General features: G+C 48.1%; 1 protein-coding gene across 1 annotated transcript in view; it reads left to right on the forward strand.

Annotated features, from left to right (window-relative positions):
* Nucleotides 1–508: 508 nt before the first annotated feature.
* The window catches only part of LOC129345918 (TLC domain-containing protein 4-B-like), a 29,876-nt gene continuing 15,691 nt past the window's right edge, over nt 509–14,693 (forward strand). The window contains exons 1-3 of the mRNA XM_055003153.1: nt 509–581; nt 11,352–11,522; nt 11,786–11,875. Coding sequence (XP_054859128.1) covers nt 11,368–11,522; nt 11,786–11,875 — 245 coding nt within the window. The 5' untranslated portion in view covers nt 509–581; nt 11,352–11,367. The remainder of the gene's footprint in view (nt 582–11,351; nt 11,523–11,785; nt 11,876–14,693) is intronic.

Here is a 14,693-nt window from a genome sequence, read left to right on the forward strand (position 1 = left end):
AGTCAGGAGTAGGTTCCCTGATGCACCTGACGAAGAGAGTTGTGTTTCTCAAAAGCTTATGCTACAATATGATGCCTCTGATGAAGAGAGCTGTGGTTCTTGAAAGTTTATGCTACAATATGCTGCATCTGGCTAAGAGAGCTGTGGTTCTCGAAAGCTTTTGCTACAATATGATGCATCTGATGAAGAGAGCTGTGGCTCTCGAAAGCTTATGCTACAATCAAGTTGGTTAGTCTTGAAGGTGCTACTGGACTCTTTACTATATTTTACTATATAAAAATACTTTTGCTGTATAAAAATCATATGATCCGTTTAAAATCCCCCCGAGCCAACCTTTACGCGCTCCCTCGGGCGCACCCCTGGCCTGGGGCCCGCCGGTGCCCGGAGCAGGCAGGCGCACGGGGCCGAGGCCGGAGCGGGCGGGGCCGAGGGCGGGCGGCGCGGTCGATTGGCGGAGGCGGGGGGCGCTGGCCGGGGGCGGTGTCAGCGCGCGGGGGTCTCCGCCCGGGCCGAGCCGAGCCGAGCCGCGTCTGGCCGGCAGAAGCAGCAGCGGCGGCGTCGGGCTGCTCTGGGGCGAGGAGGTGGGTGCCCGCGACAGGGGGACGCAGGGTCCTGAGCCAAGCGCCCTCGGGGAACCTGGAGACTCGGGGCGGGAGTCGCGGAAAGATCCGGGGGTGCATTGGGTTGCCAACCTCCAAGTTGTGACCGGAGATCTCCCGGCATCTCCAGGAGGCAGAGCTCAGCCCCCTGGGAGAAAGTGGCTGCTTTGGCGAGGGGACTCTGTGCCGCGATGCAGCCTCAAAGCCTGCAGGGATTTCCCGACCGGGAGCTGGGAACCCCAGCAACGAGCCTTTGCTCCAGGCTGAGAATTGGACCGAGCGGGCAAAGGCCGAGCAACTCGTCTCGGCTGGCGAAGACGTGGCAAGAGACGGCCTGCCCGTCCCTGCTCCTCCCCGCTGGCGCAGTTGTGCAGGGCGAACCTCGCGTGTCTGCCTGGCACGTGTGTGCGCGCGTGTGCGGGTGCGTGTGCGCTGCTCCTCCGAGGCGGCCGGCTGCCCGGGGAGAGAGCAGGGCTGGGGGCTTGCGGATCGATCCGGAGGGAAGTGCAAAGACTGCGTGCCGTGGGCTCAGCGGCGCAGCAGCTGCCCTTGGGGTATAGAGTTGCCAGCTCCAGACTGGGAAATTCCTGGAGATTTGGGGTGGTGGAGCCTGGAGTGGGCGGGGTTTGAGGAGAGACCTTAAAGTCCACCATCTAAAGACGTTTTCTCCAGCGGATGTCGCCAGAAGACCAGTTCTAATTCTGGGAGATCTCCAGCCAGCACCTGGGGATTGGCAGCCAAAGCAGGCTTGAGATCACCAGGTCTCTGTCCAGTGTAGCTTGGAAGGCCAAGTAACTGTCCAGGGTTCCTTCCTTGCAAAATCACCACCCTGGCCATACTTTCTTTCTAGCAGCTGCAGGCTCTGTGTCTTTTCCCTTGAAGCAAGCTCCGGAGCAAGACCACACAGGAGCACAGGAAAGAGAGGGGAGGGGGTGTCAGCCTTTGGGAGCCATTTCAAATGAATGCAGTGCTTTCCATGGTCATAGATCCAGAGGAGTAGCCGTGTTGGTCTGTAGTTGCAAAATAGTAAAGAGTCCAGTAGCACCTTTTAAGACAGACCAACTTTATTGTTATATAAGCTTTAGAGAACCACAGCTCTCTTCAACAGATGCAACATCTGATGAAGAGAGCTGTGGCTCTCGAAAGCTTATGCTACAATCAAGTTGGTTGGTCTTAAAGGTGCTAATGGACTCTTTACTATTTCAAATGCATGCCCTGATCTAACCGGCCTCCGTTCCAGGGCTTCTCTAGTCATAGGCACCAGCGTAAAAGCTCCTTGATGCCAGATAGGGACTTGGGGGGGGGGGATTCTGGAAGGCCTGGCCTGGGACAGAGTCCTATGCTCCAGCCCGCGAGAGGGAGGCAGCTGGACTTGACTTGTGACTCTGTGTTGGGGCTTGTGTATGTCTCTGTGCTGACACCATGCTCTCTGCTTGTGTTGGCGCATGATGCGTTAGGTACATGGCCATCTGTGTGGAGTCGCCGCTTGGTTCTGGAAGCTGTAATGTGAGAACTCATTTCTGATGGGCACTACTGTACCTAGCTAGCTAGTGTGTGTGTGTATGGTGCCCTCAAGTCACAGCTGACTTATGGCGACCCCTGGAGGGTTTTTCATGGCAAGAGACTACCAGAGGTGGTTTGCCATTGCCTGCCTATGCAACCGTCGTCTTCCTTGGAGGTCTCCCATCCAATTACTAACCAAGGCCGACCCTGCTTAGCTTGTGAGATCTGACAAGATCAGGCTCACCTGGGTTACCCAGGTCGGGGCACCCTAGCTAGTTAATAATAATGCCCAATATTTTTGCTAGTTTTTAGTTAATGTTCATAGATCAGGATAGATGTGCTTGAACAGTGTTGCTCTACATAGCCTTGTCTGGTGCCTTGTCTGCTCAAGTGAATGAACCATATAGAATTCGTTCTGTCACTCACTCATTCATTCATTCACTTCATTATACTCTGCCTTTCTCCCCCATGTGGGCTCAAAGCTACTTACATCATTCTCCTCTCCTCCATTTTATACTTACAACAATCCTGTGAGGTAGGTTAGGCTGAGTGTGTGTCTGGACCAAGGTCACTCAATGAGATTCCGTTACATCTATTGTGCTTCTGTCCAGTACAATATTGGGTCACCTGTAAATGAAAACTGGCAAGTGTGCCTGAACTTTTTCCAGTGAGAGAACCGTTGATTCGAAAGTGATTTTGCTTGGGGCAGAAGAATCCAATAAAAATGTAATGGGGTATTTGTGCGCATGTTTTCTTTTAAACAAGATTTTTCTGGCCTAGGTGACTGCAGGAAGATGGAAGCAGAGACTGACCTCTTTTCTAAGTAGTTATCAGTGACGCTGGACTTTGAACCAAGCCGTGGAAGACTAGTTTGTTTAATAAAGGATTATCTCGGTTCTTGCTTTACATAATCTTGAAACAACTGGGCATCTGTTCCATGTGGCAATCAGCTGCAACTTTGGGGGAAGGATTCTCTTACAAGAAAAAAAATAGGAAACCTTGACATACCCACTTATTTGTCTTTTTGGCTGTCCATAGTATCCACAGAACTCTCCTCCAGCACCACATTTCAAATGAATCAATTTTTTGTTCCTGCCAGTTTTCTTCACTGTCTCTTGGCAGCTTTTAAAACAGTTGATCCTCCTCTTTTACTGACTCTGCTGTCTATTATTTAGAACTCGTCAGGAGTCCTGCGGCACCTTAACAAATAACGAAGTTTATTCCAGCAGAAGTCTTCAAGAGTCAGAGCTCACTTCCGCGGATACAGAGTTGGACATTCATAGGGGATAGAGTAATGGTTTGAAGTCACAAGCGATAGAAAGATGGTAGTGGGGAGATGTTACAGAGAGAGACCAGTTAGAAACAATAATCAATCAATGAACATGAACCGTTCAGAGCGAGCGACCATCTCTTCCCATATACTCCACGAAGGGTGCTGCGATCAGCTGGTAAGCACCTATTGGTGGTCCCTGGCCCCAGGGAAGCTCGATTGGCCTCAGCCAATGAGACTCTGAAAGCAGAACTAATAAATATCCATCAAAGGTGGGTCATACTGCACTATGACACCCACAGTGGGTGAGGAAACCCAAGTCTTTATTCAGACCTGGGGGGAAATAGTGTTAAATCTCTTGGTGAATTGTAATTCAGTACTTTAGTTGGGTGACAGGACTCTAATCTGGAGAACCAGGTTTGATTCACCACTTCTCTGCTTGAAGCCAGCTGGGTGACCTTGGGTCAGCCGTGGCTCTCTCAGAGCCCCACCCACCTCACAGAGTGATTGTTGTGGAGCTAATAATAACATACTTTGTAAACTTCTCTGAGTAGGTGTTAAGTTGTCCTGAAGGGTGGTATATAAGTTGAACGTTATTATTTCTGAGAACAGATCAGCCACAGAATGTACTGATAGATTAAAATGTTCATCTACTGGTCTCTGAATATTGCAATTTTGAAGGTCAGATTTATATCCACTTATACTTTTGCACAGAATGTATCACTTTGGAAGCTGAACAAGTGGAGGAGCCCAAGATGGTACAGCTGTTATTAAGTCCCTTAATATTTATTTTATCCAGTTACGTTATTTATAGTCCAACTTTCCCACTGAGTCTCAAGGCAGATTACACAGTATTGCCGGAGTGTATCGGGGGACAATGTTGGCCTTTTGGTTCGTGGCAAAGTCTGGTTCCTAGTTTATGTCTCATTTTGGTGGTCCACTGCTGTTGGAGAGAGGCTGTCAGTAAGTGAGGAAAGTTCTGCCATCAAAGTCCTGAAAGACAGAAATGATAGGCTACAGGCTACTGACAATATATTGGACTGGTTTTGAACTGGGAGCTGCAGGCAACCACCAGTGGTGGTCTTTTATCTTTTGGAGGAGACGAGCCATTTCATGAATTCACTATTCTGGAAGCAGCTGGGAAAGATGCTGGCTTCCAGGTAGCTCTAACACGCTGCCTCTTTCAACCCAGATTTAAAGGAATCCTTACTTACAGTTAGAGCCAGTGAACGACACATGGTTCAATCAGAAGCAAGATACATCTTTACTGGTCCAGATTTATTTGTAGACTAGCGGTGAATTCATGATAGCTGTTGCATCCTTGCTTGAGGGGGTAAGATCCAAACAAAAGGAGGAAGAGGACCATCAACTTTTAACACCTTCACAGGAAGCCTACAATAAACTTCTATATTGGAGGGGGGGGACTACAATTCCCATGAGTACCAATTGTTAAAGGGACAGCACATAGTTCTGACTACACAGATACTGAGGCTTTCTAAGCTGTGGTTACAGTACAGAGGCCCGCTTGTGGCTGGGTACCAATCTGGCTTTGTCAATCTCTTTAGCTCATTACAGAAGGACTGTGACACCAAGAACGCCTGTCCAAGGGATTGGAGCAAATGTGATGGTAACGTAGTGCTTGGACTGTAAGTTAGGGACTGTTTTATGTGCATATGGCAACTCAGTATGCAGCCCCTCGGAGAGCTGCAAAGTTTTGTCCGGGAAATGGAATTATTGCATTAATGGATCCAGGTTCAGGTTGTTGGTATAAATGTTGTCGAAGTCCTGGTGGGATCTCTCGAGCTTCCTTTCCATACAGCCAGATGATGAAAATGTCATTGATAAATCTTAAGTAGAGGAGAGGCATTAGTGGCCAGTAGCTGAGGAAGCTTTGCTCTGTGTCGGCCCTGACAATACTTGCATACTGCGGTGCGATGCGAGTAACCTTAGCTAGCTACCATCTGAAACATACAAATCAGTCCATACTCTACTTAGCTTGGGCGTGGTCAAAAGTGTGACTTGAAGGGCAACGGCCAAAGGACTCTTGGCTCTGGGCTTGTGGGCTGTATTGGCTCATCCACAGAATCAGAACCAGGCCAAAATGTGTTTTCTTGATTTAAATTGTATCATCTGTTTAAACAGGGCTTTTTTTCTGGGAAAAGAGGTGGTGGGACTCAAGAAGACCGCGCACAATGACGTCGCTTTGGGTCAGCTGGAACAAGGGGGGAGTTTTTTAAAGTTTAAATTGCCCTCAGTGAAAATGGTCACGTGGCCGGGGCTACCAGCCATGTGACTGTTTTTAAGAGGTGCCTGAACTCTGTTCTACTGCGTTCCCGCTGAAAAAAAGCCCTGCCTTTAAATGGATTGTCAAAGTGTCGAATTGTATTTCAGGTATTTTGCTGTAAGCTGCTTTGGATCCCTTTAGGCAGCTCTTTCTGGTGTGTAGGATCCCAGGGCAGCGATCTGTAAAAAGGGGGGTTGGGAACTCTCCAATGGAGGGCTGACTCTCCGCCTCTGGTATATAGTCGGTCCATGGCACCAACTGCCCTTCCTTTGTTACCTTCCTTGATTTTGATGTCAGCATCATTTCACTGGAAGTACTGAGTGCATTTTAAAGTTTCTCTTCTTAGTTGGTTCCCTTACCTTTTGAACAGACTTGTGAAATTTCTCTTCCTGGATCCGGCTTTACTCAAGTCCTGTATTTGCAGAAGGGCAGTTTAGACATAAATGCGCTTACTTCTCTCTTTCTATTGACATGTATCAAAGCTCAAGTTTCAGTATTTTTCTTTGCCTGCGTGGCAAAAAGCTCTGTGATTCTTTTGAAGACGTTTTTCTTTTTCCAAATGCAACCACCGGGGCTGTGATTAGAGATGTAAAAAATCCAGAAATTTTGAGACCAGAGGAAAACAACAACATTCCCCCCCCCTTTTTACCCCAGGGGAGAAAAATGGAAATTCGAGGGAAAATGGACTTATGTGCAATCTTTCCTGACAAATCTAAACTCACTATAATGATTTAACAACTTGAAATGCATCATTTATAACTCAGCATATAGCATATCTAGCATATTATTTGGCATATTTATGGAATTTAAAAGTATAGATATCCTAGGGGTTTTTTATAAGAACTGAAAATACGCCCAGTACTTGAGAAAGAGTTCCAAACTGTTTCTTAATTTTTGCCCTCTGAGAGCCAAGCTACAAGTGACGCCTTACCCGGGTTGGACGCTTGTCAGCTTCCCTCAAGTTCTGATGGGAAATGTAGGCATCCTGGTCTTGCAGCTTGGCTCTCCATTACAGCTGCAAGACCAGGATGCCTACATTTCCCATCAAAACTTGAGGGAAGCTGACAAGTATCCAACCTGTGTCAGGCGTCACTTGTAGCTTGGCTCTTAGAGGTAAAAACTGAAGGTACAAGCAGGGTTGCCAGCCCCCTCTACCTTAAAAGTGGGGGACAAGGGAGGGGTGTCGCTGCGCAGTTATGAAGCCCCCATCCAACCTCTTCATGTTTTCGCTATATTTGGGACCCGTTTGGCTTTGGTGAGCCACTGTGGCTTCTGGTTTTCTACTGGAAGTGCACCATTGGGGCCTCCGGAGTGCATGCGCCGTGCGTGCATACCATTTCACCACATGGTCCGGTGGATTCTGGCCTGCCTTCCCTTTCCCCCCTGCCAGCCAGGTGAGCAAGGGGGGTGGGATGGAAGGTGAGCAGAGGCTGGGGGAGGGGCTATCAGCCCTAGATACAAAAATTGAGTGATTCCACACACATTGGATAATGCACTTCCAATCCTCTTTATAGATCATTTGCAATGGATTTTGTTGTGTGCGGAACAAAAAATCCACCTCAAACGATTGATAAAGTGCATTGAAAGTGTATTAACCAACGTGTGCCGGGTCAGCCATTGTGTAGTAAGTAAAGCAAAAGGAAGTGTATTATTTGGACAGAAACCCTTTCATAGAATCAAGATATGTAGGACTACCGGCGTATTTGGATATTGAGTAAAACCTCATAATACTGAAAGCGCTGAAATTTTTAGTCATGTATTACTATTAAACACATCATAACATATTTATTGTTGCCAGGATAATGTAAAACGTATTCTTTAAAACATGTTGTGTACGTCTACAGTATATATAGGAATTATCATTAATATTGTTTTATATAAACTGTCATACTACAAGTTTCAAGTAAATATTTAGCTAAGAAATGTCAAAAGGTAGAAAAATGCAGGGCTTTTAAAAAAAATCTCTCATTTTTTCTGTTGGAAACGTTTTCATACTATATATTTGGAGCGAACAAAATATCATCTTAAGAAGCATTTCACCCATTCCCAAAGAGAAAATAGTTCACAGAAGTTTTTTCAGCGCTTGCCCAAATTTTCCAGTTTTTCCATTCAAATTATTGGGGGGGGGGGGGAGAACCTGTTTCCCCCTTCCCAAATTTTTCATTTTTCTCCAGGCCTTCACATCTCTAGTTGTGTGTGGAAGGGAGGGACAGTCAAGGGGGAGAAGGCCTTCTTTACCCTTTCCCCCAGCTCTATTTTACCCCTGGAAATTGCCGCTCTAAGTTGCATCTAATTTACTGGGCAAGCACCTGTACGCTTTCTACAGCAGAGCCAAAGGAAGTTGCAGGTGGACATCTTCAATAGGGATGTGGGGCAAGGGGTGAAAAGTGCCTCCCCGCAGCAAGGCGCTCTCGTGCTTCTGATGGCAGCCTTGGCAGCAGCAAGAACAAACATTTCCTTGCAAAGAAGACCTTGACTGCCCCAGCACTGGCTGCTGTGGCTTAGGTCCCTTAAACAGCACAGGTCGTTTGTACCAGCTTGGATGTGGTTGGGAAGAATTGGGCACTGTGGCGCGTCTGTGCATCTCCCAGGTCCCTGCCCCCCGCACCCCCCTTCCTTCCTGCAATCTTTCCCAAATCTGATTGGCCTCAATATTTGGCGAAAGAACACAGTAATGTAGAGTGGCAACCATGTGGATGGGAAGGTTTAGCTTTTACTGGTCCTGCCCACATTGGCACCAATTTCCCTACCCCAAGCCCCTGGTAGCCGTTCCTTATTGACCGCTGGAGGCTTTAAAAAAAAAAAAAACTTGAATGTTGATAATAGCCTTGTAACAGTCTGTCCATCAAGTTCTCTGAATCCCCAGCTTTCATTTTAAAGAGGAAGTCTCTAACCTCTTTCTCCTGTTTCCGATATCTCTGCAATGAAATACTTGCTTTTTTAAGTATGAAAGATGAGAATTTAGAGAACCTGACAGACAGCTTGCTGTAATAATGCTATCGCAGTATGTTAAAGTTGCCAGCCCCCAGGTGGTGGCTGGTGATCTCCTGGGATTACTACTGATCTTCAGACGTCAATAGAGTGGCCAGCCTCCAGATGGTGGCTGGAGATCTCCCCAAATTACAACTGAGCTCCAGGCCATAGTTCTCCTGGAGAAAATAGCTGCTTTCTATGGCATTATACCCCACTGAGATCCCCTCCCCTCCCAAACCCACGCCCTCCAGGCTCTACCCCCTAAATCTCCAGGAATTTCTCAACCTGGAGTTGGCAACCTTACAATATATCAGTTGCTGGTTAGAAGGAAACCCCAGAAAAACTCATTGGTGGCATAGGGGAGGGGGAAGAAAGTCCACCACAGGGAATTGTGGCAGGGAAAATGCGGGGCAACTTGGCACCACAGGGAATTCCACCACAGAGAATTGTGGCGGGGAAAATGCGGGGAAACTTGGCACCACAGGGAATTCCACCACAGAGAATTGTGGCGGGGAAAATACGGGGAAATTTGGCACCACAGGGAATTCCACCACAGAGAATTGTGGCGGGGAAAATGCGGGGAAACTTGGCACCACAGGGAATTCCACCACAGAGAATTGTGGCGGGGAAAATGCGGGGCAACTTGGAAGTTCTACTGCTGCTGCACTGTAGCAGCCACAGGGAAAACCACACAACAGCATCCCTGTGTGGAAAACGCTGTATGTGTTAATGACACTCTATTCTCTGCTTGCTCTTTTCTCCCAATGTTTATTGCCCGATAACTTGCATGTATGTTCCACATTAGGTTTCTCATGAGCATCTTCTCCCAGAACAGCAATGGAGGTTTTTGCTTGTGATTTGCTGCTGAGGTGGCTGCATGCAGACCTTATCACCACAAAGACTTTGCCCTCTTGGCATATTTGCAACTCCTTCAGATAAGATAACGGATCCATCCTGGGGGGCCTCTGTGGGGTCACTTGGCATTCTTGTTTTTTATTGTGCCAAGACCATCTTCTCCTCCATATGCAACAAACATCTAACACTGCCTGAAATATTAGATCCAGAGGAGTTAGCCATGTTAGTCTGTAACTGCAAAATAATAGAGTCCAGTCGCACCTTAAAGACTAACCAACTTTATTGTAGCATAAGCTTTCGAGAACGACAGCTCTCTTCGTCAGATGCTGGCGAAGAGAGCTGTGGTTCTCGAAAGCTTATGCTACAATAAAGTTGGTTAGTTTTTAAGGTGCGACGGGACTTTTTACTATTTTGAAATATTAGAGATACTCCTTGATGATCCTGTGCTGCTGCTCCCCGTTTCACCGAAGGCTGGGCAGCCCTGATTGAGGTGTGTGAATCAAAAGTCAGTGTATTTGAAAAAGTCAAATTCTTTAATACTGCAATTAAAGCAAGTTACATGAGGGCGGCACTTGGAGAGTTATTTCAGTTTAGGTTTATAAATTTATGCATGAGGTAGAGAGAGTTGACACAGAGAACTTTTTCTCCTCCCAGAATACTAGAACTTGAGGGCATCCGGTGGGCCGTAGATTCAGGATGGACAAAAGGAAATGCTTCTTTGCTCAATGAGTGATTAAAATGTGGAATATGTTGGCAGATGATGTAGCAAAGGCCACAGGCGCAGGGAAAACTAGATCTGAAGGTGTCTACGAGAACTCCGCCACCAATTTAAAGTGATTTTAAAATCATGCGCGGTCCCGATTGTGGTCAGCAAAGTGGCCTGAAGCACTCTTACCACCCCCCTGCTCCTTATCAGGTGTCCCTGGCTCCTGATACTCCAAATGTAGTGCCCCCCCTCACCCATCAGTCCCTGCAGAATTGCACATATCGAGGGAGGGGGTGGAAAAGGCAGGGGCAGCCTATAGCTTTCCTTTCCTTCCTTCCCGGGCTGTTCTGGGCCAGAAGCCGTTCCCGACCAAGTTGCTCATCCTGCATCCGTATTCATACGCATAATTCATCTTGTTTGAAAAACGAGGGATGGAAAGGGATGAGGTTGGACAGAGAGTCTCTCTACACGAGACGCCTTACACGAGGATGCTCAAGTTTAGGAAGAAGCAATGTTAGCTGGGAAGCATAGTTTAAAAAGACAGAGCACTTTCACCTCTCTACAGGAGAGTAGTTTAAAAAGACAGAGCAGGCGGAGATCTCTCCTCGGAGGGTTTGTTGATTTCATCTTTGCCTCCCCGAAGGGGAAGCAAAATTAGCTTCCCGGCTAACATTGCCTTTCCCCACACGTGAGCATCCTCCTGTAAGATGTCTCATGTAGAGAGACGCTGAGCCAAGCTACAAGTGACGCCTGACACAGGTTGGACACTTGTCAGCTTCCCTCAAGTTTTGATGGGAAATGTAGGCGTCCTGGTTTTACGGCTTGGCTCTCCATTACAGCTGCAAGACCAGGATGCCTACATTTCCCATCAAAACTTGAGGGAAGCTGACAAGTGTCCAACCTGTGTCAGGCGTCACTTGCAGCTTGGCTCTCAGAGTGTTGGGTAAGGTGTGGGCCCCGGTGGGCCTGGAGTGCATGGAGCACCTCTATCCCTCTCATGGCTCCTGTCCTGCTCTTGGTGAGGCAAGCCGGTCCGTCCACTCCCTGCCTGGCAAAGGGAGGCGCCTTTTCCTGCTGCCAAAGAGCACAGCAGCCCCCCCCCTTCGGCCGGTGTCCCTGTCTTGCCCCTTCCTTGCCTACACACCCCGCCTCTGTTTGCAGGTGCTTCTGAGGTTCCATGGAGGATTCCACCCGCGTGGGCTACTGCGTGGTGGCCAGCAGCTTCGTGGCCTTCCAGTTCTTCTTCTCGGCTCCCAGCCCCCAGCTGTCCTTGTCGCTCTGCCCCAGCTACTGTACCCTCCCCTCTGTCAAACGGAATGAATGGAATTCCAGGTACTGTGTCTGCTGGGCTTTAGCGTATGAATGAGGAGGCCTTAGTGGGGGCCGGGATGGAGGGGGCAGAAGCAAAAGAGACTCTGGTTTGCACCTGCGGCCATGAGGGGGCGGGGAGCCTTGAGACTTGGTTGCTTTGCAAGAAAGGATCTTTTCTGTGCGTGTGTTTGTGTGCGAGAAAGACAGAGAGAGAGAGGGGGAAAGCACATGCGAGCACATGAGCCGTCACCCCAAGGTAACCCTTGCCATGTGCTCCTCTCCAGATGTGTGTCCACACTGCACGCCATGGTGGTCGGCCTCTTCTGCCTCTACATCCTGTGGTATGATGATGCCGTAAATGCCAACCCCATCTGGTAAGAATCAGCAGCCCGTCTAGCTTGGCCATGCGTTGCTGAAGGACAGCGTGACAGTCGGAGCTGTGTTCTCTCCCTGCGTGGAGGAGAGGAGGAAGAGGACGGGCCTGGGAGCTGGTGTAGTCATGTGGTGCTGGGAAGCTGTGAAGGGCTGTTTTGTGCTACAAAACAATGGCCCCTTGTGGGATTTGGGATTGGAAAAGGGGGTGGCGATTAGCTCTAGGAAGGAACCTCAGGGCCAGGACTGGCTTAGCGGCCTAAAGAGATGCTTGTGTTGCTGCCCAAGCCATGGGCTCTCCCTCCCTCCCTCCCTCCCTGCTTTCCCCTAATTGCAATGCAGATTTCTGTGCTTTGCTTTCCATCAGTCTCCCATTGCTTCTCATTGTGGATGGCTGATACGAGCTCAGCCATGTTGTTCCCATGTGTGGTCAAAGGACGCATGCACCTTAGGCATGGGAATATAGTCCCCTTTCCAGTTCAAGCCCAAGTCTACATCAAAATAGCTTGAATGTACAGAAAGCCCTCCTGCTATAGCCTCCCAATCCTAAGCATGCTGGCTTGGGTTGAGGAACTCTCCCAATCTGAGCATTGACCCACACAACAGCTGCAAGGGGCCTCTGATGAAATGGAAAGGTGCCTGTACATGCATGGAAGGAAAACCCACCTTCAAGATGGAGAGAAATAAGAAATTAATCTCGCGTTTGCAAAGCTCTGGGTGGGGGAATTAGCAAACTCAGGCATTCAAGGCCACACAGAGAGCCAGCCACTCTAGGCATTCAAACAGCAAGTGGTCAGATAGGCAGTGTGAGAGAGAGAAAGCAGAACTGCCTGTACATCTTAGTATTCAATGGCTGCTATGCAGCTGCACGAACGCAAGTGGTTTGGAGCCAGCGCATTGTAGGGACCATTTCTGGCCCTAGTTATAGGGTGTAGCAGAACAGCTGCACTGACCCATGGGCACTGTCTCTCCTTACCCTTTGGGGTGCCTAGGGGTAACCAGTGACAGACCAAGTCTCCCCCTGGCACATGCTACACACGTGGTGTCCCAGCAACACTCCAAGGGACTTCCGCTCCTTCCCTCTTGCCCCCTCCCCACAACTTGGCCTTGAGGGAATTGCCGATGGAGAGGGCCAAGACACCCCACCCCCCTGGGCATGGTTACCACTCTGAGCCCTGCCTTTGGCCCAGTCTCCTGCTTCCCAGCACCTGGCTATTGCAGGCACTGTCTACTGCACATGTGCACCGCTGGAGGATCAGCCAATTGCCCACAGACCACACCCCTCCCATGGCACCTGTTTTTTGATAGTGTGGTTGAGCAGTGGGTGCCCGTGCCTCTTACAGTCTTCATAGAGTATGCAGTGAGTAGTTTAACATAATTCATAGCCAATGAGCTACATTCATAGACACAATCATATTTCAATATTCTGCCAAGGTTTGTGGATATTTATGAAATCAACAGAGAAGGTCCAAAGAAGGCCCAAATCCTTAAATCTTTCTTGTAAGTACATGTGAGAGACCTAAGGTTTTTACACTGCATACTCTATGTAGACTGTAAGAGGCACTAGCACCTTCTGGGAGATGTTTACTAATTGTATGGAGTGATATTTATTCTGATATCCTTGATCTGACAAACACTTGCACTTAACAAGTCTTTTATTGTACATCAGATATGCTCTCTTTATTTATTAGTAAATATAAGTGACCATCTTTGCCTCAGGTTATTCAATATAGTTCTTTGTTGCTTAAATAAGACATTCTAGAGAGATATAACTACTAAATAACTAACTAAATTACGTCGTCTAAAGTGTACATTCATTTGCTCTTTAGTTCATTTTATTTCTATAATGGTTTTGATAATGTGATACTGTGATACTCGCTTGCTTTTGGCAGTCTTCCAGGCAGCAGAGGGCGCTGTGTTGGTTTTGTTTCTCCCCTTGCCATGTCCTGTGTGCAGGGTGAGGCATGATGATATCAAGGAGGTGTGTTGACTTCACCAAGCATTGGTTGGCTCCTTCCTGTATGTAGCTTATTGGGTGTTTGTGATGACGTACCACTCTGCAGTGGGTGACGACTATAGCCGTCCGTACTGTTTTTATGTCTCTGTTTCTTAGGATTGGAAGTTTTGTACTGTCAGTTTCAGGTGAGTAGCTAGGGTTGCCAGCCTCCAGGTGGTGGCTGGAGATCTCCCGGAATTACAACTGATTTCCAGGTGACAGAGATCAGTTCACCTGGAGAAAATGGCTGCTTTGGAGGGTGGACTCTATGGCATTACACCGTTCTGAAGCCCTGCCCCTCCCCAAACCCTGCCCTCACCAGGCTCCACCCCTCCCCAAATCTCCGGGAATTTCCCAGCTTGGACCTGGCAACCCTATGTTGGTCTGCAGTCAAAGAACAAGATCTGGGTCCAGTAGCACCTTAAAGACCAACTAGATTTCCAAGGTAGATCTGATGAAGGGAGCTTTGATTCCTGAAAGCTCATACCTCGTATACTGTTATTTGCCCTTCTGCGAGGTCATCAAATACCAGCCGGCAACACTGGCATTGTGCAGGCGACAGCAGTATGCCAGTTTGGGGCTTTAGCACTGGGCCAGAATTTGAATTTATTGCTGTAAGTTTCCTCTGGCTCCAGAAACTAGGAGGTCATTACAGGAAGTGGGGATTATAATTATAAACATTTATTTAACACTTCTGGAGTGTTCGAAGTGCTTCACATACATTCTCTGATTGGTAATCCTTCCAACAGCCCAGTAAAAGAAGGTTGGATCCTACAAGATGCAAGAATCATTTTATGATGGATGTATGTAATTTATCATCCGCC

Source organism: Eublepharis macularius, chromosome 19 (genome assembly GCF_028583425.1).
Source record: "Eublepharis macularius isolate TG4126 chromosome 19, MPM_Emac_v1.0, whole genome shotgun sequence".
Lineage (NCBI taxonomy): Eukaryota > Metazoa > Chordata > Lepidosauria > Squamata > Eublepharidae > Eublepharis > Eublepharis macularius.